The sequence below is a fragment of the Diplotaxodon limnothrissa genome, linkage group LG8 (genome assembly GCF_057381915.1).
Source record: "Diplotaxodon limnothrissa isolate DT_005_m linkage group LG8, D_limnothrissa_male_GT1.1, whole genome shotgun sequence".
In the NCBI taxonomy this organism is placed as follows: domain Eukaryota; kingdom Metazoa; phylum Chordata; class Actinopteri; order Cichliformes; family Cichlidae; genus Diplotaxodon; species Diplotaxodon limnothrissa.
This window is the reverse complement of record NC_140603.1, coordinates 24,143,137-24,165,207: the sequence shown is the minus strand read 5'-3', so window position 1 is coordinate 24,165,207 and position 22,071 is coordinate 24,143,137. Positions and strand designations below refer to the sequence as shown.

Genomic DNA, 22,071 nt, shown 5'->3' with positions numbered 1-22,071 from the left:
AATGTCATTGCTCAGAAATAAAGACACAGTCCTTTCCAGATGGTATTACATGTTGGCAAATTAAAATGCTCGACGCCACTGCTTGACATGCAACTCCAAACCGTGATTTAGCCTCAGCTTTGTTCCACAGATGGCTGTAGACACTCACTGTCGTACCGCTCTCCTCTGATAATAATTTAATATACAAAAATGTACATTTGGATTCATCACTTCATCAAACCTGTTGCCACTGATTTTCAGTCCAGTTCTTGTCTAATTTTGGATACCTCAGCCTTTTCTCCCCATCTCCCCTCGCTAGAGATTAGCCTCTTGACAGCCACCTTTCCACTGAGGGTGAACAGACAGATGAACTGAAGGGCCTGATGCATCTCTCAGGTCCTGTTTCAGGTCTTTCATTGATTTGTTTGGGATATTTCTCAAGGATATGACTTTCAGAAGCTGCTGATAGTTGGTTAGACTTGTCACTTCTTTAGTTGTCCACACTGTCCAGCTTCCTCAAACTTAAGGGCACACTGTACATCATGGAGGTTTTATGCTAATATCTTGATACAAAAATACTACAAAATTTTATACAATTTAAAATCATTTAAAATAGTTTCTTTGCCAAAATGTCTGTTATGTGTAAGCACATGACTGGTTCATCCATGAGTCACAGGTTAGTGTTAGAAGTTTAAACTCCCCAGAAGGACATTATCACTTACTTTGAAACCAAAGAAAATAAATTATGTGCCATTGTCAATCTTAATATCTTACTAGGGAAATTCCACATGCATAAATGTAAATTTCAAAACTCAATCCCAATATTTAGTTTGTTTTTAATTGAAATTGAATATTACTTAAACTCTCTTAAATGAAATTCAAATTAAAAAGGTTTATCATTAATTGAAATTCATCCAGAAATTTTCAACAAATGAGCTGTCACAGATACAATTTTCAAGCACAAAGCTACTATGAAGTCTGTCACATCCCTTTTTTTCTTCTTTATTTATTTATTTACCCCTCTTATTTTCATTTTCATTGTATTGCTTATTGTTACTCTTATTTGCCCTGAATGTCTACTGTACAAACTGAACTGGAATGATTGACTGTTCACTTTACAATTTCAAATAAAGTTCTGCAAAAACAAAACAAAACCTCCCTGCCTTTCGTGCTTCCTAATCCTGTCCGGCAGGTGGCGCCTCCTGTCTGTGTGACTCCTGTGCGCAGCTGCAGGAAGCGTGTATGCGGAAGCGGTGTCTGAGCAGAAACGTGGATCGCTTTTAAAGTTATTACAGCTTCATCAGCGGTTTGATGCCATGAAGATAAACGAGAACACTTTACTGGAGGGACACAGAGTCGTGCTGGTTCCTTACAACGTAAACCACGTGCCCAGGTAACGTGAACAGCTGTTAGTGGAAGCGATCCCCGCATCACAGCTGTTTACTGTCCCCTGCCCCTTTTATTCCTCTTCTTATCACCACATTTTGTTACAATGTGTGTGTCTCTTTATGTGACAGTCTTTTAGTGCTAAGTATAAAACATTTGTTTACAATAGCATTTACAACTGCACAAGGAAAGGCAATACAAAGAATAAAGATTAATCCGTTCAGGTCATATTTACTGCTTAATGACACATTATTTGTCTTTAGTAAAGAGTATGTTTTAAGGCAGAGGTATCAAATACGTGGTCTTTCAAAGGCTTTGCGAAGTGTGAAACCTGGAAAAAGGAGGCATAATCTTAGCCTTTTCTCTGCTTTTGCACTATTAACTATTGTGTTGCAACTCGTTAAGATGTATTGCACTATAAGAGTGTTTCTAAACTGGTCATCCCCCTAAATTAATGTTAGAGATAACCTGTCATATAACACTGAAATAAAATGACTGAGCCACACAGTCATGCAGATGTTTTTCTCTGAGTTCTCATTCAGCTCATCGTTTGTTTTTCCATCGGATGCTTCTTTACATGTGAGTGTGGCTGTAAAAGTTAGTTAAATAGTTTGTCATGCAGCAGTTTTATTGACATAGCCAGCTGGAGAACTCCTGAACAGGTTGAGCCAGAAGCAAGATGCATATCTGCCACAGTTGTCTTCTATTATAGCCTTTTTCACAGCAAAATCACAAGTACCTCCCATATCATATCTGTATTAAAACATATAGTTCATAATTACCGTAATTCTGGCAATAATAGATTTTTCTCAACCCATTATTTATTTATTTTTTATTATTACAGCAAATGTTTCAATTTCTGAGTAATTTAGTTTGATCATAGTAACCAGCTGTCTTTGTTATTTCATATTTCCTGGGCGTCTTTATTAGTGAGTTTAACTTCATCCAGGTATCATGAGTGGATGAAGTCTCCGGAGCTGCAGCAGCTGACCGCTTCAGAGCCGCTGACCCTGGATCAGGAGTACGACATGCAGAAGAGCTGGAGGGAAGATGACGACAGTGAGGAGCCGTCAGTAGACATGATAGGAAAGCAATGCCAAGAAAAGCATTTTCATTGTGTTTGTGTGTTTTTATGTTGCCTTTCCAGAGTGCACGTTCATAATTTTGGACAAGCAGCGGTGGGCTGACCCCAGTGTGGAGGAGGAGCAGTGCATGGTGGGAGATGTCAACATCTTCCTGACTGATCCAACAGACCCTTCGCTGGCTGAGCTGGAGATCATGATAGCAGGTTCTTAAAAACATCTATAAGAGAGCAATCAGTGCATTTTTACATGCTCGGTGCAGACTTTTTGTTCAGTTGTTACATTGTTTTGATTCTGTGATAAAGAAGAAGTGTTTTTATTGTTTGTTTTTTAACAGAGCCCAGTTACAGAGGCAAGGGCATCGGAAAGGAGGTGACACGTATGATGATGTGCTATGGTGAGGCAGCCAGAACAGTCTGTCAGACTTTTAAAGATTTCTGTATGGAAATGAAAGATTTTTTCAGCCTTTTTTTAAGTACTGTAGACAGTATAGTACAGTTTTTACATTACATTTGTAAAAAACAGTTATTTTATGGTGGTGATTAGCGTGTTTTCCTCCATCAGGAGTCACCAAACTCGGAGTCAGAAAGTTCCAAGCAAAGATCGGGCTGGAGAACCAGGTCAGCATCACCATGTTCAAGAAGCTCCACTTCCAAGAGGTAACCAGATCCCACTGTGTGGAATTGTGGATATGCTCTATAAAATAAACCTTTTCTTTGGGAATTCAATACAAAGTCTTGCTTGCTGCAGGTGTCGCAGTGTGCAGTGTTTAAAGAGGTGACACTCGAGCTGACGGTAGATGAGTCCGTTCGGACGAAGCTGCTGGACGATGCAGCTCACGTGAAGGAACGAGATTACAGACAGACCTGCAGCAGCGGACCTGAACTGCTCTCACAGTGAGGTTCTATACTGAGCTTCTCACTCACCTTCTAAAGACTTCAGCTTGTGAAGCAGGATGATGTGACAGGATGACATGTGAATCTGAAAACTTGCAACAGAATTCTGTATTCGAGTCACAAGAAATGTTATTTTCTGTCACATAGTGGCAAAAAATTCTGATTATAAGACAAACAGAGGCAGACAAGGACAAAGCCATACCTCATTATACAATTTTAAATAAGGAAATCCAGATTCACAATAGAGTTGAATGGGTTCTTCCTTTTTGGATACGCTTCACCAGGTTTGTGGAATTCGTCTTGGTGGTTTTGGTGTGATCTTGCTGGATGTTGGACTTTGCGGAGGAAAAAACCTGCAAATTGTAACCTGAACACTGTTGAAAAACAAATGCATAGGTGTGAATATGACATCAAACTTTCATCCTCACGTATCAAATCGTGTACTGTAGTCGAGACATTGATTTAACCGTTGTCATCTCCGACCCGAGGAGTAAAATGAAATGAAAGATGCTGTGGCTGATGTTTTTAGTGGAGCTGGTTCACTTTATATTGATTGCGTACCACCTTAGCAAACTAGAAATCACTTGCCAATGCAAAGATTTGTGCTTCTCTATCTATAAACCAAGTTAATATCTTTGGTGTCCTTTGTTTGGAGAAGCTTTACACTTAAAATTGAAAGGTGATGTTTTTATGTTTGGTTCAGTATTTCTATTGACCAGTTCTGACTTTTTGAAACTAAACTTCAAATTGGACCAAACTGATGGTTTTAGTCACCAGCTTTCAGCAGCATTAGGCGCTACTTCTTTTTAATTATTCACTCTGTCCCCAGAATGAAATTAAGAGCTTTTTTCCACTTACTGATGCACAGCCATTAAAAACCACAGCCTAATGTGTTATTTACACATCTCTTATACATTAAAGTCTCATATTCCTCTTAATGTCACATATTTTTCTCAATTTTGTTGCTGAAAACTGGTTGGTGTCAAACATTAAATGCCAGCTGCGGGAGCTTTATTGCCATGTTTATTTTCATACTTCATACTCCTAAATCTCACTGTCCTCCTATTCAGTCAACAATGGACATTCATGAGGTCTTGAGATTCAGGAAAAAGGACTAGATGTTACAGTCCCTGATGCATTGCTTTAGATGGAGAGACTCTTGAGGGATGGCTGTCATGAGGAAAGGCAGCCCAGAAACTTTACCAGCAGTACACATCGTTCTGTGCCTCAACTTTCGGTCTTACCCAGGCTAATCTGCCATTTTCCTTCCTTGGTTAGGTTTAGGGATTAGAGATCTGATCTAGATTATCATTTTAAAGTTTAGGACACATCGTCAGTAGTGGACCTTGGATTCATCGGGTGTTTCGGCCATTATCACTAGACCCCCTCATATAAGGAGGCCCTGCCAGGGTTGATCAGGCCCTAGAGCGTGTCACTGGTTTATGTTAAACTGTTATTTTTCTTCTCCTTTCTTCTGTTTAGTTTCCTACAGTTTATTTTCTATCTATTCACTGCAACTGAGAAATAATACTTACCTCTTTAGCATTTATGGAGCCTAAATTCTTCAAAGGGGTAGAAATGATGATAGAGAGAAGTAACACAAAAGGGACAAGATAGGAGAGAGCAGAGAGGAGAGCCGGAAGGGGGGCGCCCAATCTGGCTTCCCAGACCTCCCCGCCGGATCGGGCTGTACGCTCCACCTCCCCACTGCCTCCCAGAAAAGGGGAGAAGGGCAGAATATAAGATCGTAACTAACAAACTAATTAAAATTTTCCTCTTCTCCTCATCAACTTCAGTTAAGTCGTATCATTACTGTGTGATATTAGCACAAGTGTGATACAAGCTAATGCTAGTCTACACCTTAAGGGAGTTCTGCAGTTAGGTCCATAAGTTTTTGGACATGTCATATTTGTGATTTTTGTCCCTGTACACAACCACAGTGGATTTCATATCAAAGAGCAGAGATGTGATTGAAATGCACGCTTTCATCTGCATCCACCTTCAGTTTCTGCTTCTTTGTGGGTCTTTCGGCCTTCAGTAACTGAAAACCATGCTACACTGGGTTCAGATCATGTGACTGACTGGGCTATTGAAGAATACAATCCAGATGATTCTTAAACTGTCAGGATTTCCTTTTTTATAAAGACATCTGTTGATTGCTGACCTGTGAAAGGTTTTTTCCCCATCAAGTTTAAGACTTGAAATCAACTCCAGATGAACTCCAGATTTATCTGCCTAATTTGTCATTAAATAATGATGGAACAGGCCTCATGGAGCTGTAAAATGGATTACTTCTGAGCCCTTAAAATAGGGAAAAGATATATAGAAATTCCAAAACAGGTGATATAATGTACTTTTTTTTCTCAAAATTACCCTCAAAAAAAGTAATTCTCCCAAAAACATGGACCTAACGAAAAGCAGATTGCAGTGTGGCTGCTTGAATGATTGTTCAAGACTGAAATGATTTCTTTCAGTCTTGTTTTGTTAGACTTGAACTGAGAGGTACTTTTTTTTTTTGAAGAATTGCTACATTAACTTCAGTTGTGACACCAAACCTTTAATTGAATTTCCTTCCAACCCTATTTTGGAAAATCAGATTTAGGAAACACGAACCGCCACTAAAGGCACTTTCCACCCATTTTCTTTCTTTTTTTTAAAAACTTATTTGTTGTGGTTTCCCAGACTTCATTCACACAAAATGGTCGTATTAGACAAAAAGCTAATGGATGGCAGCAGCAGCTAAAACGGAACGCTTTGTTGGTCATATTAGGTGGTTTATAGTCTCAGGTTTCAATTGTCCAAGGAGTGCATTCTGAGTAATGTTTGTGGTATTGTTTGCAATTTCTAGCTCGTTTAGTTTAGTTTTAGTCTAGTTTTGGAGAATGGCTCTAACAGCACAGAGTCCTCTGAGGTGTCTTAGTGCAGCTGTAAAAGTGGATCAAGATGTTTTCTTAAACACTAACAATGATCATCAATGGTAACTTGAATATGAGCATTATAGTTCTTTTTTGACCTTCTAAGCTGCATTTCACCACCAAGCCCATCCTGGTGCTTTAACATATAACATACCAAATAATCACATGAGCTCCACCTGTTTGTCACATTGATGTAATAAAGTCAGAAGCTCCAGAGAAGCTACATTCAGGCTCATTACACACTGATTCTCTATTACTTTCTCCATCACCTGAGTACTTTATGTTTCACAACATTTTACAACAACGTTAAACATTTCACCAAACTGCAAAACCCAGGAAGCCAACTATCCAACTTGTTGGGGTTATAACTAAAGAAACGTGTCAGCGTTTACATAAATGACCAGGATGTTGACCATTTCTTCTATTCCATATTGCACCACCTCAACACTATTTTGAATGCTATGCTAAAGCTGAAATACGTCGAATTAGCAGAGGAGAGATGGAACTTAAAAAAAAATGCATAGTACAAGTCCTGCCTTTATTTATTGTCTGCAGCTAATGTCATGAAATGGCAGTGCAGAGACTGAACACTATATTTTACATTAACAAAGACAAAACTAGACCTGAACCTATTGACGGCATTTTCTTGTCACCAAGGTGTTATTCTGTCACAAACAATATATGAGCCAAATATGTTTTGCAGCACATTTAATTATGCCGACAGGAAAATTACACAAAAAAACAGATTTTTTTTTTAAAAGGCTTTTTATTTACACTGCTAATTCAATATGCACATTGAACTAGCAGTCTTGGGGGTTAGAAAGACATAGATAGACATGCCACGCTTTTAAAAACAGCACACCACTCTTTCAATAAAGTGAAAATGAATGAAATTCACAACTAAAGATGTTTGAAACAGAATATCTGAATGAGTTTTATTTGTCCTTCACCGCTGCATCTGAATTAAACATTCATTTATTGCGACAGTAGCAAAGCTTGTTTATTGGTAGTCCAGTTTAAAGACAAATTTACAGTTTGTACATTGTTACTGAAAAATTAGGTCTGCGATAAATACTCACAGTTGGGAAGCAGGAAAAATCTATGAAATGATACAATCTGTGCAGGATTTATGAAAAAAAAGAGTTATCAAGTTTAAAATGACCTGTTGTATTAGAATCATCAGCATTGGCTGAGCTTTAATTTATATCAGAACTGAAATTATTTAGTATTTCTAAATTTGCACATTGAGCTTTCAAGGTAAACGTTTGTTTTCTGATTTGCTGTTTTTTTTTTATTATAAACGCACATAAAGGAAACAGAGCTTTATAGTGAAATGGAAGACATCGAATTCAATCTTGGAAGATGGTTGTTGGGCCACTGGATGGAGGCCATCCTTTCCTATTGATAAAGATCTCTTCCTATGACATTCATACACCATCAAAGTAATGAATTACACTTTATTTATTTGTGCAGACAGATTTCTTGCACGTACTACAGCAGCACTTATTTATTATGCAGAAAAACCGAGATGTGCTGTTGAAATTGCCCTTTTCTTTTATTAAACGGGATTCGATTTGTGGTTAAGCAACTTTACACCGTCAGAAAGGGGATTTTTGCTCTTGTTAAAGATCTGGAAGCAGGAAACAGGATGTACTAAACAAGAGATTTTGCTCTCTGCTGGATAATACCGACACTTTTTCTTAATTACCTCTGATATCTTTGGTATTCGTGTGACTGAAAATGTTTTGCCGGCTGAGGATATAAGCTGTGACAACATAAAATCCACTTCTATCATTTGGACTCCAAAGTGCAAAATTAAGGAGGGTTGACTATATGGCTGGAAAGGCTTTGTATTGACACAGCTTTTACTGCACATGCTCAGACTGCCTAATCTAACACTGGCAAATGGACAACTGTGACTGGCAGCTAACATGTGACTGGTGCAGCACAGACAGGGCCCCCTGACACTTCACTGAACGTCTCTCAAATACAGCCTGTGCTCCGTGTAATGCACAGAAAACAAACCAGCTGGCTGCTGGTCAAAGTGCAAAACATGGTTGACAGGGAGACATTTAAGATGATTACTACTTCTTCTTTTTTTAAAAACACACTGTAGTACAAAGAGGGTACAAGAGAGACAATTCCATAGGAATTTAAGATGGTTTTCACACCTGTTCCATTGTCATTTATCTGTACAGACCTTTCACCTCCCCAGCATCACAAACATGGTAAGGAGATGCAGGGTTACCCATTTTAATGAGACTCATGATTTCTCATATTTAAAAAACAAACACACAAAATCCCTTGGTTCACAGGTGATAGTGGAAAACCTGGAGCTCTGAGCTTTGATGGAGGCTTGAGTATTTAGTTCTTAGATGTTTGTGTGGATTCGAGAAACTCTTTCGCTGCAGTCGACAGATTCTGCACCAGCTGTCTGAGCACAATCTGCTGCTCTTTGGCCCAGGATAGGCCGTCGTCCACTGCGGCGTTTATCGGCAGACAGAAAGCTTCCTTTTGCAGGTCAGTCAGGTGACAGACAGCGGCGACTCCAGCCAATCCCACAAGCAGCAGGAGGAGGAGCTTGAAGATCAGACCAATGACAGAACGGCGAGGTTTAGGCTTAGACTCCACAGCGACCTTTTTATCTGCTGTAACGAAACACATGCTTGATATCAGAGTGACTCGTCAAACCAGAAATAAAAGATTTTCTGACCACTTTGAGTGATTTGTGCATTTCAAAGAAAAAGGAAAAAAGAAAAGGCCTGTTACAAGCTGAATAAAGTCTTCAAACATAGATACGAATACTTTCTATTTCAATAGATTTACCACCTGCTGCCTGTCCGTTCTTCTTCTTCTTCTCCTCACTTTTCTTCTTCTGTTGCTCTTGTGCAGCCAGTGCTGCCTTCTGAGCATTGTACTCTTTCCTCCTCTTCTCCTTCTCCTCTGCCTTTTCCCGTTTGCGAGCCTCCCTCTCTCTGGCCTCCCTCTCCCTCTGCTTCGCCTCCCTCTTCCTCTCCAGCTCTGATTAAAGGATGAAGGAAATGTGGCCAGAAGAGATGCAATTACACAGATTTATTCTTGCTGGGACATTATAAGCTTGTATTTCAGGGAGCTTTTTCCTGCTGTCCATAAATGAGATGAAGTGCATTTACTTCTTTTCACAGCGGCAACAAGACTCCCATTAACAACGATCCTCTCAGTCTGTTGTTTGCGATACTTTTTCAAATAATCCAGAACAAAAACAACCCACAAAATTATTGTGCGAGTCTGCACTAACCTTTAAATACATTTATCTAACTGAAAACTCAGATTTTTAACAATGATAGATTTGAGTGGTGGAGCAATGCATGACTGAATGAAAGAATTCATGAACACACTTTACAGTAAAGTCGTAAGTATAGTTTTCCTTGTTTCATTTGTCTTGATGTCTGCTTTTTAGATTCATACTATTTAGACTTTTTGTGTTTTAAACCCCCAACTAGGAACATAACATACTTGTGCCTGTGTAAAAATAAACTAGCGTAATAGCAGTCTTATTTTACACATGTAATCATTCTGTGTCACTGCAACTTTTAACCACAATGTTTTAATAGTAAGAACAATATTAATTGTGATAGAATTCACCCTCAAAGTCCCACATTTTCATCAGAATTATTTTTTATTATTCATTCATTTATTATTTATTTTTATTATTATTATTTTTCCTGTTTTATGGGGTTTTTTGTTTTAATAGCACTTCTGTAGTATTAATTCTATAATCCTCCATTTTTATTCAGTCAACATTTTCAAATCCTTTTATAGTCTGTTCCAAGGGCACAATGAGACTCGTGCTTCATTAATGTACATCAATCGGTGTGAATACTAATGGTTGATAACATCTAAGTTTCCTTACTATACGCAGAGCATTTTAAATGTGCGTTTTCATAATTTCTACAACCCTGGATCTCAGTAAGAAATACTTAACTTCACTGTATTCCACTGCATTTGTTTTTTTAAAGCTACAGATGAAGTTTCCGCTACATTTCACACAACTTCAAAAATGTGTTGTTTGTGTGGACGATACACAGGATAAATATGTTCCTGTAACACTTGGGGAGGATATGACCCCACTTTGCAAATCAGTTTCTTTTAATGTATCAAACAGTTTTCTCAACCAAATGCAACAGTATACTTGTTAGTTTAAAATAGCTTTTTTTCTCCTAGTTATTACTTTTTTGAAGTTCTCGAATGATTATGTTGCCTACCTTTTTCTCTTAAAAGTCGTTTCTCTCGAGCATGATCGACCTCCTCCTGAATGGCTCTCATGTGCTGCAGAACCTAAAAAACCCCCACGATCTTTAGTATTGGACGCATTTATGGTAATATCATCAATTTGCTGACTCGTCATTCTCTCTGTCACCTTAGTGGCGCACTGTTTGCACTGTTTCTCATCCAGACAGTCTCCTGCTGCCTTGGCCAGGCCAAGCTCCAGTGGGTTATCCTTTAGGTCCAACCATTTGAGACTCTGAACACAAAGACACACACAGAAAGAGCCAAAACTGAGCTTGGGAACCTCAACAACCACACGCTTCACACCTTGTAATTACAAAGTAAGAAAACAGCAAGTTATCAGCAGCAAAGGTTAACAAAAAAGCAAAGGATTTTTGTTTAGAAACATATACTAGCGTCTTCCTGAGATTTAGGAGATTTACATCCAGTAGGTCAAACTCTGGCTATGAATTTAGCTCTTTATGCTAAGCTAAGGCTGCTGGATGAGGCTAACTTAAACAATGGATGCACATCTATCAAAGAACACCCACCCTGAGCTGAGAGAAGCTCACTGGCAGGTTTGTCAGCTTATTGTTGTACAGGTCTAGATGCTGAAGGTTCACCAGGTTCCCCAGGTCATCTGGGAGACCGGTCAGCTGGTTTTTACTCAGATCCACCTTCACTAGGTGGGTCAGGTTGCAGAATTCTGGCTGCAGGAGGATAACCCAGTCAAAGAGACACACAGCAGTTATAAACATCCCAGCTCATTCATTAAGACATTTGAATGCATGCAGGGTAATTCAACTTGTCGCTCCCAGAGTTTCAGAAAATGTAAGTTACTGAAAATACTTCACTAAAGCAAGAGTGATTACTTTTTAAAACAATGAAAAAGTAACTAAGACAAAGAAATACTTAAAACATTTGAAGATGATCAATTACCTAATAAGATAAAATAATTTTGACCTCTAAAACTTCTCAAACAAACAGTCTTTGCAAGAAATTGTATTATTAAGAGCATCAACTTGATCAAAAACAAACAAAATGTTTAATCTGAGTGTTCAATACTCACAGGAAGGGAGGTAATGTTGTTACAAGATAAGTCCACAACTGTTACTTTGGGGAACAAGGCCTATTGGAAAACATCACATTACAAGTCAAGTTTGACATTAGTGGCAGGTAATTATTTAACAGACATTTTAACCAAGAAACAGAAATGGGAACAAACCACAGCAGAGTAACGGTGAGTGTAAAACTACAGTATGCTTTGAAGCAGCTGAGTAACTTACCAGCTCCCTGACTGGCACCTCAGTGAGATTACACAAGCTCAGGTCCACTTCATTCCCACTGATTTTATCCTTCAGGTTCAACACTTTGCTGTTTTTACTCATCCTGGAGTCTGTGGTGAGTAAACACACATCACAAGGACTGTCACAAAGAAATACTGACATGAGTGGCCAGTTTCTGTAGTTTTTTACTGCAGATACTTCTGAACTAGCAACAGGAAAACCCTGCAATGTGAACATTTTACGCGACCTGCTCACCTGTTTCGACAGCTGCGGCACAACTGTGTTAAAAAGTGAAACACGACGAAAGAGAGCGACGGATTCACCTTGTAAATGTGGTTAAAATGCGTTAGAAGGAGAGCTCTATAAGGCTGGAGAAACTGCTTCTGGCAGCACTGACTGCTTCAATGAAAATCCACGTCACTAACTGAGCGACAATACGGAGATACTGAAGCGAACAGCGCCCCCTGTAGCAACGGAGGAAACAGCGCACTGCAACCAGTGCTATCTTTGATCTTATTCTTAAAAGTCATAATATACTAAATTATAAATGATGAATATGATAATATGAAATTATTAAATAAAATATAAATTGTGAGTAATAATTATAAACAAATTAAAATAGTTAGTGTGTGGGGGCAATAGAAATGGCAGTTATATTTGATGTGTCAATCCATGCTTCTCTTCTTGACATCCCTCAAGTGCAAAAGAACCCAAACTTCAGCATCTTCTCTTAAATTTACATAGATGTGAAATTAAGAGGCTTAAACTGATTGTACAAGAGGAAGCTTTAATGAAAAGTTTTGCAATTGTGCAGCGTTTCTAATGGAAGAATTAATGAAAGAGTCCCTTTAGCGCTGAGCCCAAAGACAAATGATCTACTATATCTTTCACCAGGCATTGCTATTAAATTGAATGTTGAGAAATTCTGTAATTCAGAATTTGTGAAAATTTACATTGTGATTTGTAAATGTAAATTTACAAATAATAAAATTCTACCACCTGCAACTTTTAAAATACAACATCAAGAAATAGCCAGAACCAATGTTTTATCAATGCCAACTTTCTAGAAATTGGCAATAGTCTAACACTGCACCAAATTTAAAATATATTATATAATAAGAAGAAGAAGAAAGAAGAAAAAGTATTTACCATTTTGGATAGCTTACAGCGTGGAGGTAGATCTCTCTGGACTGCACACTCACCCACACACATACACTCAACAGGAACACTTTCCTTAATTCTCTGTGACACACATTTAGACATTGCTCAAATATTTTGGTTCATATTAACATGATAGTAGGACAAAGTTGCTGTCGATTTGTCAGCTGGACATCCATGATGTGATAATGTTTCAATACATCCCAAAGGTGCTAGGTTGATTGGCTGGTTATGTTTGATTGGCTATTTAGACATTTACAACAACAAGCAGTTAAACAAGTGTACCTCATAAAGACCGCTGATTGTACATTCCAATTTCCATTTATTTTATTTTTTTCATTTGATCACCTTTGATACATGCTCCTGGTTGGTTTTTTGGTTGTTATAGAAAGACATAATGACTACGCATTAAAAGAGCATACAGTTGTAAATGTGCACATAAAGCAGCAGTAGCTACATTGTTTTACATTCCCACAGATGAGCTTTTAACTCGATTTGTCAGCTACACTTACAAAACAATAGACTTTAAATAATTCATTGTGTACTTGAAGAATAAACTGAGCATTTCACATCAAAAGAGTGTAATACATACAGTAATGTATAACAGGTCAGTAAATATTAGATGCATCAGATGAGACAAAATTGACCTAACTGGCCTATTCCTTGGTTTAATCAAAAGGAAATGAACTACAGGTGTGAACAAAGACCACACATAAGTACATGTAATCGGCAATATTTATTATTATTATTATTATTATTATTGTTATTATTGTTGTTGTTATTTCATTGGACTTTAGAGATACTAGTCTTCAGCAGTTCTCCACAATGAAAACATAGTTCCTATAAATACAGTAACTGCTATGATATAGCAAATTAAGAAAACCCTGTTGATGACTTTAACCATTCTGGTCCAGTAGCCGGATTTCTCCTCTTTGCTCTCGTTGCTGTTGAGCAGATTCACAGTTTTCTCAATCTTCTCCAGCTCATCTGAGATCTTTTCCATATCAAATGACACCTCCATCAGTTTGTTGGTGCTACCCTAATGTGGTTTTGTAGAAAGGCAATTAACAAGGTTTTAGGCCATATATGGTCTATTAGTTGCTGCTACATGCAATAAACATTTTTTGCCTTATAATGTAATTTTTTTCTCATTCAGTATAGGGATATATTTCTTCCATGCTTATAATAGCTGTTGTACTTTAATCTAACCTCTTTGGTCACAGGTGGTGCTTCATCAGTAGCTGCATCATAGACAGATGCACAGTGAATGAATTTTGTCATGTCTAAAGGACATACAGAACGCCACATCATTAGAATGATACAAACAATCAGTATATAGTAAGCTCTGAAACAGTCTGAGCTTGTAAACCGTACCTACACATACAAGCCTGCAAGGGTAATAGAGGTTTGTATGATAAGCTTATATGATACTATGGGACAGCATACCTCTAAAAGAGCACTGAAAGTTGGATTTGCGCTGTTTTTCCCCACATCTCTCAGTCAGGCTTTGGTCCTCATTTGTCTCATTGTGTTGGGCTGTTGAGTCTTTCTCAATCAGATACATCACCAACATTGTCTCCAGTAGGCTGAGCAGCATGAGAGCAAAAATTCCAATACAGTAGATTGCTGAGGAGAGCAGACAGCATCAATAAGATGGAGAAGTAAATAATTATTGAGTCTGTAAGCCAGATTAACCAACAGTCTACAGCAGCACATAACCATTTTTTAAAGTTAAAAACTGCTATTGGTATCTACTAAAGAAACATTGTATGAATTTTGCAGTTTTTTAATTTGTATTTTATTCTTTTCCTTTTCAGAGTGCAACATTTTGAGAGTAGAGTATTAAAATCATACAGATATGACTTATTAAGGTTTGCACAACAATTAGCCCTGAAAAATAACAAAAACACTCATATACTGGTAAGTTTGTTTCCTTTATGTGAAATGCCAGGGGATGTATAATTGACATGATTGGACTGCTCAAAGCACTAACTGTATTGGCTGTGTACTGGTATTTTGATGTGATACAGCAGAACTTAACTGAAGTGAAATTAGACTGGAGCACAGAGTGAAGGCCAGAATCCCAGTAATCACAAGGACACATAATGTGTTGAGTCAGCAAAGTTACTTGTTGTTACAGTGAGATGAGCAGCTTGAAGTGTTTTGCGGGTGGATCAGTACATCTTTGGTTGCTTTGGTCATTATTAAAATTAATTGTGTCTTAAAACAAATAGCTCAGTGTTAAAAGATCTCAACTCTGCAGTAAAACTGGTGCACTATGCACAGTCAAACAAAGGATAGATTCAGCTGCATTACCTATAAGTGGAACCTTGTTTGAAGAGCAGGGCAGAATCTCATTGAGAATAAGTTGCATCACTGTGACAGCGAGCAGGACAGTGATCTTAAAGCCGAGTTTTTCGCCACCACTGTCGGAGATCAGGAAAGAAGCCAAGTCCAGAAACAAGAAGAAGAGGACTGGCAGCAAGAAATTGGCAATGTAGAGTACAGATCTCCTCTTCATGGTAATCTGCCAAATTTTATGTCAGGTGGTTATGTTGGATAGAGGTAACTATACATATGCTAACAAGATAGCCACAGAAAGACAAGTAACAATATCAAACATTTTTTTTGCTGCAATAAACAAAGATTATGTGACAATGTGCAGTAGCAAAAAGAATATTATATTCAGTTCAGTTCATTTTTATTTCAAACATGTGACTTCACAATCATTACAAAATATCATTCCATTCTTTTGTTTGAAAAGGAGTATTCAGAAGTATACACGTATTAGTCCCTACCCCCTCAAATTTTACCTCTCATTGATTTAATTTTCTTTTAGCCTTAAATTAAGCAAACAACATATGAAGCAAAAGTAAAGCAAAGACAAAAACAAAACAAACAAATAAACAAATAAACAAAACAAATAAACAAGCCCCACCACAGAATAGTTACTTTCATATAAATGAGGACTGACGGTTTGCAGATTGACAAATTATGAGACAAACAAACTAAAACACTATTACGAGCAACATTACCGCCCTGGGTTAACCCTGTTTTCTTCATTCTTATATTTGTTAAAAATGTGTTTTTGATATTTCATTTTAAACTGGTTTATGTTGTTACTTTCTTTCATTTCTTCTGTTAGACTGTTCCATAATTTAACTCCTGCTATAGAGATAGACAAACTTTTTAAAGTTGTTCTAACACTTTGTATTTTTAAATTCCATTTCCCTCTTAAGTTATACTCACCTTCTCTATCTATAATCAATTTACAGATTTCTTTTGGAAGCATTTTATTTCTTACTTTATATATTATTTGCACTGTTTTAAACTCCACTAAGTCTTGGAATTTAATAGCTTGCATTTTGAAAAATAGTCTATTTGTATGATCCCTGTACCCTGCATTATGTATTAATCTGATGGCCCTTTTCTGTATTATATTTATTTATAAATTATAAATAGCATCTTCTATCTGAGCATCCCTCCCTTGCACAGCTGTTCCCTATACCGTTATAGGAGTCATATACATGCCGCCGCTGCCTCAGTCTGGACTGGCTATATATTTTTGTTGATTGATGCAACTTGTAGTTTGTAGAGATCACCTGCAGATTATTTGCCCTGAGGCCTTCCATCCATCTATTTTGTGCTGTACATTCAGTTATTTTACTTGGTAGTTAACAATGTCTGCTTTCTCTGAGAATCAATGCCGTTTGATCGGTATGTAACTTTGACTTGCAAAGATCTTAGCATTATTCCTGTCACCATTGTTATGCTACATTTAAAGGAACATTTCTGTACACCTACACTCTCTTTTACAAATGAAGTATATATATGAGTAATTTATGTATATTAATAAAGTGACTATCCATCCATTCATCCATTCTCCTCCACTTATTTTTTTCAGGGTTGCGGGGAGGCTGGAGCCAATCCCAGCTGTCACAGGGCTGACACATAGACTCAGACAACTATTCGCTCTCACATTCACACCCGAATTCACACCTATGGGCAATTTAGAGTTTCAAATTAACCTATCCCCACTAACTACATGTCTTTGGACTGAGGAAGCCTGAGTACTCAGAGAGAACCCATGCAAACATGGGGAGAACTCAGGGGAGAACTTCAGTTTTCAGGCCCCTCTTCTGTGGAACCAGCTTCCAGTTTGGATTCAGGAGACAGACACTATCTCTACTTTTAAGATTAGGCTTAAAACTTCTCTTTTCGATAAAGCATATAGTTAGGGCTGGATCAGGTGACCCTGAATCATCCCTATAATGCTGCAATAGGTGTAGGTGGCTGTGGGATTCCTGTGATGCATTGAGTATTTCTTCTTCAGTCACCTTTCTCACTCACTATGTGTTAATAGACCTCTCTGCACTGAATACTACTTGTTTTTAATCTCTGTCTCTCTTCCACAGCATGCCTTTTATCCTGTCTTCCTTCTCTCACCCCAACCGGTCGCAGCAGATGGCCCCGCCCCTCCCTGAGCCTGGTTCTGCCGGAGGTTTCCTCTTGTTAAAAGGGAGTTTTTCCTTCCCACTGTCGCCAGAGTGTGCCCCCCCTTAATAAAGTGTATTTATCTGAAATATATCATTGCTAATTTGAACCAACTAACTTGGCAACAAGCACACTGCATTGCTCTACAACTTACTAAACCGCAGCAGCATGGATAGTGATATCCTTTATTTGCTGTAGAAACATGAGTCATCATAGTGTGGCTAAAGTATGCAATGTACCCGATTGAAAAACAACTTTTTTATTCTGCTTTTAGCAATACTTACAGTGTAAATAATCGTAGTTTGGTTGAAGCCAAAATGGTTAACAGTTTTGTTGGTGACTGACATGTTGATGAACAGCCACTCGTACTGTGTGTGCATCACCTCACGAGACCACTCTGAGATCAAAGTACTGTTTTCCTGGTAGAATAACAGAATTTCTTTATCTGTAGTGAAATATAAAAATAACTGTGAGCAGTCCAACAAGGAAGGAATACATGTTGTGGTTTCTGATGCTGTGTGCTCATCAGACCATTGAAAACACATGCAAACAAAATGTTATGGGCTCACCAGAGTGCATGATAGACTTCACGGAGAGGTTGCAGCTCTGAATGTCAAAGGGGAATTTGTACACGTGCATCTTGCAGGTGCTTAGCACTACCTGATCATTCCTAAATTCAACCCAACCGTAATTCCTAATGTTGAGATAAGGACTTGGAGAGGCTTTGTCCTTCTCTGTCCTGAGTAACCAATGAGAACAAATTAGATTATGGTAACTAAAAATAGTATATTATCTGTTACGGACTGTAACAAGCTAAGTACACCTACTATGTAAACAAAAAACTCTCATGTATAAGAATGGTATTTTTTTAGTATCTATAGCATAAAACAGCTAACTAGCTACTGGTGGGAGGAGCTTAAATGGAAGATTCATCTAGCCACATCTTAGTTACTCACTGCGCTGCTTTAAACTGCTATGAACTAAAAATAAACTAGGGTGACCAAAGTCTAATTTCTGAAGTTCGAACACATTTTGATATTTTTTAAAATCAGCAGTTACACTGTCTGAAGGCTGCTGCATACAGCAGATACAGCACAGAAGAGAATATTACAGAAGAAAATGACCTGAAAAATATCACTTCTACATTTGAGAGAGATTTCAAGAGGCTTACAAGGTGAGATAGTGGATAGTTAATAATATTATTATTAATAATAAGAAGGATGCTACCGGTAAAAACTTTGAACAAAGAGGACTTAAACAGTTTTGTCTGCAAAGCAGTGATGTCTGACAAAATCACCACATTCAAGACAATGGATGCACTGTGATCATTGCATCATATTCCCTCTTTGTTTTTTGTATGGTGATTCAAAGTTTCAAAGACAAAATTAATGTCTCAGGTAAAGATTGTTTTTTTCTAACCTTTTCATTAGCTATATTTTCTATTCCATTAGCTATTTGATGACTGAAAGGTTACAGCTTGATGAAAATGTATGTTTTCCCTGCAAATTAATCTAAATGTCTCAGGCTTTTGTCATTTCTAAACAATAAATTTCTTTGATAGTGACTGTTTGTGAATCAGTGAGTGTTTATTAAACTTACATTTCTTCAATAGTTAGATCCGGCATCCACAAAAGCTTGGTTGGAACTAATATATGATCAAGTCCACAGAACTCATTTGGATCCCACCAAATGTGCTCATTGTCCCATCTCTGCACAGAGGAATGAGAAAAAGAGAGACGAGGTACAAGTAGAGGGGAAAAAAAGCGAGGAAAAGATGAAAATGTCATTTTAAAAATAATACTTTTAATTTCACCAATAGAGTGAGAAATTATGTATTTTTAAGAATAGGCTCACCAAATAAACCCAAATGTAAGAAATGAAGGTCTGATCAGTTTCTCTCTGTGAGCAAAGAAATTGAGCAGTGTTACTTCAGGGAGAAGCTGAGCTTTTCTCAGTGCCATCTCACACCATCTGATGGCTAATGGCATACGGTTAATTCAGTTCAATTTTATTTATATAGCTGTAGCTAACTGCCACGACTGATTGGGGGTGAGGGAAGGAAGACAGGACAAAAGACACTCATCCGCAAACCACTGTGCAACCAGAGTCCACCACAACCCCCCGTTCCATGTCTTTTCTGACTTAATCAACAACTTTCCATGTAGTCAGAGAGGGGGGGGGGGGTCGGTCACATACAGATGGAAATGACAGTAATTAATTGACTTAAATTGTCCAGACTGAAATGCAGTATTTAAAAAATTTCCAGCTCCGTGAATGTAGCTGAAAAAGATGGTTTGCTATGATCCTTTTAATCAGCTACAGAGGAAATAACATTAAAAACAAGAGCAGTCATTAAAAATAAACAAAACAGTAAAAATAACTTACCACATCTAGGATGGCAAAAATTTTCATTTCAACAAATATCCATGTAAGATGATTGTGGCGTTTAACAGGCCGGCTCAGAGTGTATTTGTGACTGTCTTGGGTTAGGTTCAGGTAGTTTACAACAGCCTGAGAACTGCAACTTTCATCTGTGTCCATTTGTCTATCTGAAATGAATACACATATAATGCATTAGAGAGTAAATTCCTGCAAGAAAAAGAAAAAACAAATTCCACCTTCCACTCTTCCATGCTAATTAAATTTGCTTTCAAAAAGCACTTCAGTGATCTGGTGGTTATCGAGACTTCAAACTTCATGTTTATCCATGTTAATGCTTATGAGCTAATGGTGTCAATGAACAACAGAACAACACTTCTGTGGGTACGTATAGACTGCTTCAGGAACCTTTTAACAAGCCATGAAAAGCATGGGATCACAAATGTAACCCAGGATCTAGGGGCTTGTGGTCACAAAAAGGCCTGAATTGAGCATGTATATGTAATCAATTCTCTAATGAAATTATTGTAAATGTGAAGATCTGAGCAGACAATTAAATTTAAAAACAGTCTTCATTTAAAAATAAGTTTTCTAAACGCATAAGTTTCAGCAAGTTGTTATTGACTCAATACAGGCATAAACACTCAACCCAGAATTAAAACAATAACCTGGTTCAGTCTCCACGTATACTCACAGTCTACAATATTAGACAGATTGAGAAGAAAGACAAGAAGAAGAAAAAGAAGAAGTTTTGCAGGTTTTGTTTCATACTTCGCATTCGTTCAAAGATCGGAATATCTTCAGGATTCTTTATCTCTGCCAAGTAATTAACTGAAAGAAGAACATATGGGATGTTATTTTCCACATTTTTCAGTATATGGTATTTGGTAAGTGTTGGTTTAATGTATTTATCTGTTAGTATATTTACCTTGGGAGGAGCAGCTATATTTTATGGCATCAAATCCATTTAAAATGCTCACAAGTACATGTGTACCTACTATTTTTTCTTTATTTAGTCAGGAAAATTATCCACAACAAAAACACTGCCTGGCTAAAGAAATGGGAAAGTTTAATGATTACACAATATTTATATAATTAGATTCTTACATGGCATTCCAATTTCTTGTAGCTCAGGACTGGAAGCATTTCCATCTGGCAAAAAACAAACATATAAACAAACAATACACATCTATTAGATTATTCATATTTCATCATTTGTTAATAACATCTAACTATGTTCTTATCCACTTGTACAATTCATTGTCACTATGGGGCTGGCAGGGTATAGGGCACAGCTTGGAGAGGTTGCGAGCTCATCACAGGGCAAACACAGAGCAAAAAAGTTTTGAAGTGTTTGTTCTGTACCATAATCTTGTCTCTCTAAACTGGAGGCATTTCCACCTGAAAGAAATGAGTTTTTTAATACAAAAATGAAAAGCAAAATTTCCTACTTTGCGTATTTTATCATCCAGGAAGGACAGTAAGATGACAATAGTTACAAATATCAACCATATTGTCAGTTTATGCAAGCCACAAAGAAAAGCTGCACTCGTGACTGATCTGGGCTGCCTCTTTTACTGCCAGCCCAGATCAGCTAATTGCTCAGTTTATACCATTTACCCACTTGGCAAATCTTATATATAATATTCTTTTAAAAGTAATAGTTTGTTTGAGCAGGAATTTAGCAACCAAAACTTGGCATGAAGGTTAATCATAGGCCTTTGTGTAAATATTGTCAGTAAATTATTCCAACTGGATACATCACAGAGATGCCTACAAGATGCTTAGAGAAGCAAGCATCTATCCTAGACTAAAATATTTATAATAAGTAAAAACAAACAGTCTTTCTATAAATTTAACACACATGCAGTACACAATAACGTCTCAGCTTACCTTTGAGGAGGAGCAGAAAAAAGAAACCCACAATTCTCATGGCTGTGAGTGTGTTAACCTCTCTATGTTGTCTGCACATGCTGCACTAATCTCACTGTCCTCACTGGAAGAGGGCGGGGCAAATGTAAAGACTTACTGCACATCCATGTCCACATCAATTGTAAGAGCATAATGGCTGCAGCATATTGGCAACCAGTAACACCAATGGTGCTGTTACAAAGTCAGTGAAAAAAAAAACTGCCTGAATGTGAAAGTAAATAAACAGAGCAAAATCAAAGCAAAATCAATATTTATTAGTAGAAATTAATAAAATGTGATAATCATTGTTTTGTACTGGTGCTGTATAAATTCCACT

At 37.5% G+C, this 22,071-nt stretch overlaps 3 protein-coding genes across 3 annotated transcripts; 1 reads left to right on the top strand and 2 right to left on the bottom strand.

The window, feature by feature from the left end:
* The first annotated feature begins 1,251 nt into the window (after window positions 1-1,251).
* nat9 (N-acetyltransferase 9) lies at window positions 1,252-3,844 on the top strand. The gene is made up of 6 exons (XM_085360942.1): window positions 1,252-1,372; window positions 2,315-2,424; window positions 2,513-2,653; window positions 2,785-2,844; window positions 3,012-3,106; window positions 3,198-3,844. Exons 1-6 carry the CDS (start codon window positions 1,296-1,298, stop codon window positions 3,345-3,347), a joined length of 633 nt encoding a protein of 210 aa, XP_085217068.1. The 5' UTR covers window positions 1,252-1,295; the 3' UTR covers window positions 3,348-3,844.
* Window positions 3,845-7,546: 3,702 nt separating this feature from the next.
* Window positions 7,547-12,179, bottom strand: lrrc59 (leucine rich repeat containing 59). Its single transcript, XM_085360941.1, has 8 exons — window positions 12,048-12,179; window positions 11,793-11,902; window positions 11,576-11,635; window positions 11,058-11,216; window positions 10,658-10,762; window positions 10,503-10,575; window positions 9,088-9,279; window positions 7,547-8,906 (listed from the first exon to the last, which is right to left on the bottom strand). The coding sequence occupies exons 2-8, from the start codon at window positions 11,892-11,894 to the stop codon at window positions 8,623-8,625; spliced, it is 975 nt and encodes a 324-aa protein (XP_085217067.1). The 5' UTR covers window positions 11,895-11,902; window positions 12,048-12,179; the 3' UTR covers window positions 7,547-8,622.
* A 1,573-nt stretch (window positions 12,180-13,752) lies between these two features.
* LOC146626971 (5-hydroxytryptamine receptor 3A-like) lies at window positions 13,753-21,756 on the bottom strand. The gene is made up of 13 exons (XM_085360278.1): window positions 21,717-21,756; window positions 21,189-21,224; window positions 20,931-20,975; window positions 20,595-20,654; window positions 19,830-19,993; window positions 19,299-19,343; window positions 19,044-19,153; window positions 18,014-18,183; window positions 17,729-17,889; window positions 15,267-15,477; window positions 14,399-14,576; window positions 14,160-14,217; window positions 13,753-13,989 (listed from the first exon to the last, which is right to left on the bottom strand). Exons 1-13 carry the CDS (start codon window positions 21,754-21,756, stop codon window positions 13,753-13,755), a joined length of 1,515 nt encoding a protein of 504 aa, XP_085216404.1.
* Window positions 21,757-22,071: the final 315 nt, after the last annotated feature.

Bases quoted from the DNA above. Each gene is read 5' to 3' on its own strand.
- nat9 (XM_085360942.1), top strand. From the start codon at position 1,296: ATGAAGATAAACGAGAACACTTTACTGGAGGGACACAGAGTCGTGCTG. The intron at 1,373-2,314 runs GTAACGTGAACA...AACTTCATCCAG, and splicing joins AACGTAAACCACGTGCCCAG to GTATCATGAGTGGATGAAGT. The intron at 2,845-3,011 runs GTGAGGCAGCCA...TTCCTCCATCAG, and splicing joins ACGTATGATGATGTGCTATG to GAGTCACCAAACTCGGAGTC.
- lrrc59 (XM_085360941.1), bottom strand. From the start codon at position 11,894: ATGAGTAAAAACAGCAAAGTGTTGAACCTGAAGGATAAAATCAGTGGG. The intron at 9,280-10,502 runs GTAGGCAACATA...TCCTTTAATCAG, and splicing joins ACGACTTTTAAGAGAAAAAG to AGCTGGAGAGGAAGAGGGAG. The intron at 8,907-9,087 runs GTGGTAAATCTA...GTTTCGTTACAG, and splicing joins GAAGAACGGACAGGCAGCAG to CAGATAAAAAGGTCGCTGTG.
- LOC146626971 (XM_085360278.1), bottom strand. From the start codon at position 21,756: ATGAGAATTGTGGGTTTCTTTTTTCTGCTCCTCCTCAAAG. The intron at 18,184-19,043 runs GTAAGTTTAATA...TTGGTTACTCAG, and splicing joins GATCTAACTATTGAAGAAAT to GACAGAGAAGGACAAAGCCT. The intron at 14,577-15,266 runs GTAATGCAGCTG...TGCTCTCCTCAG, and splicing joins AAACAAGGTTCCACTTATAG to CAATCTACTGTATTGGAATT.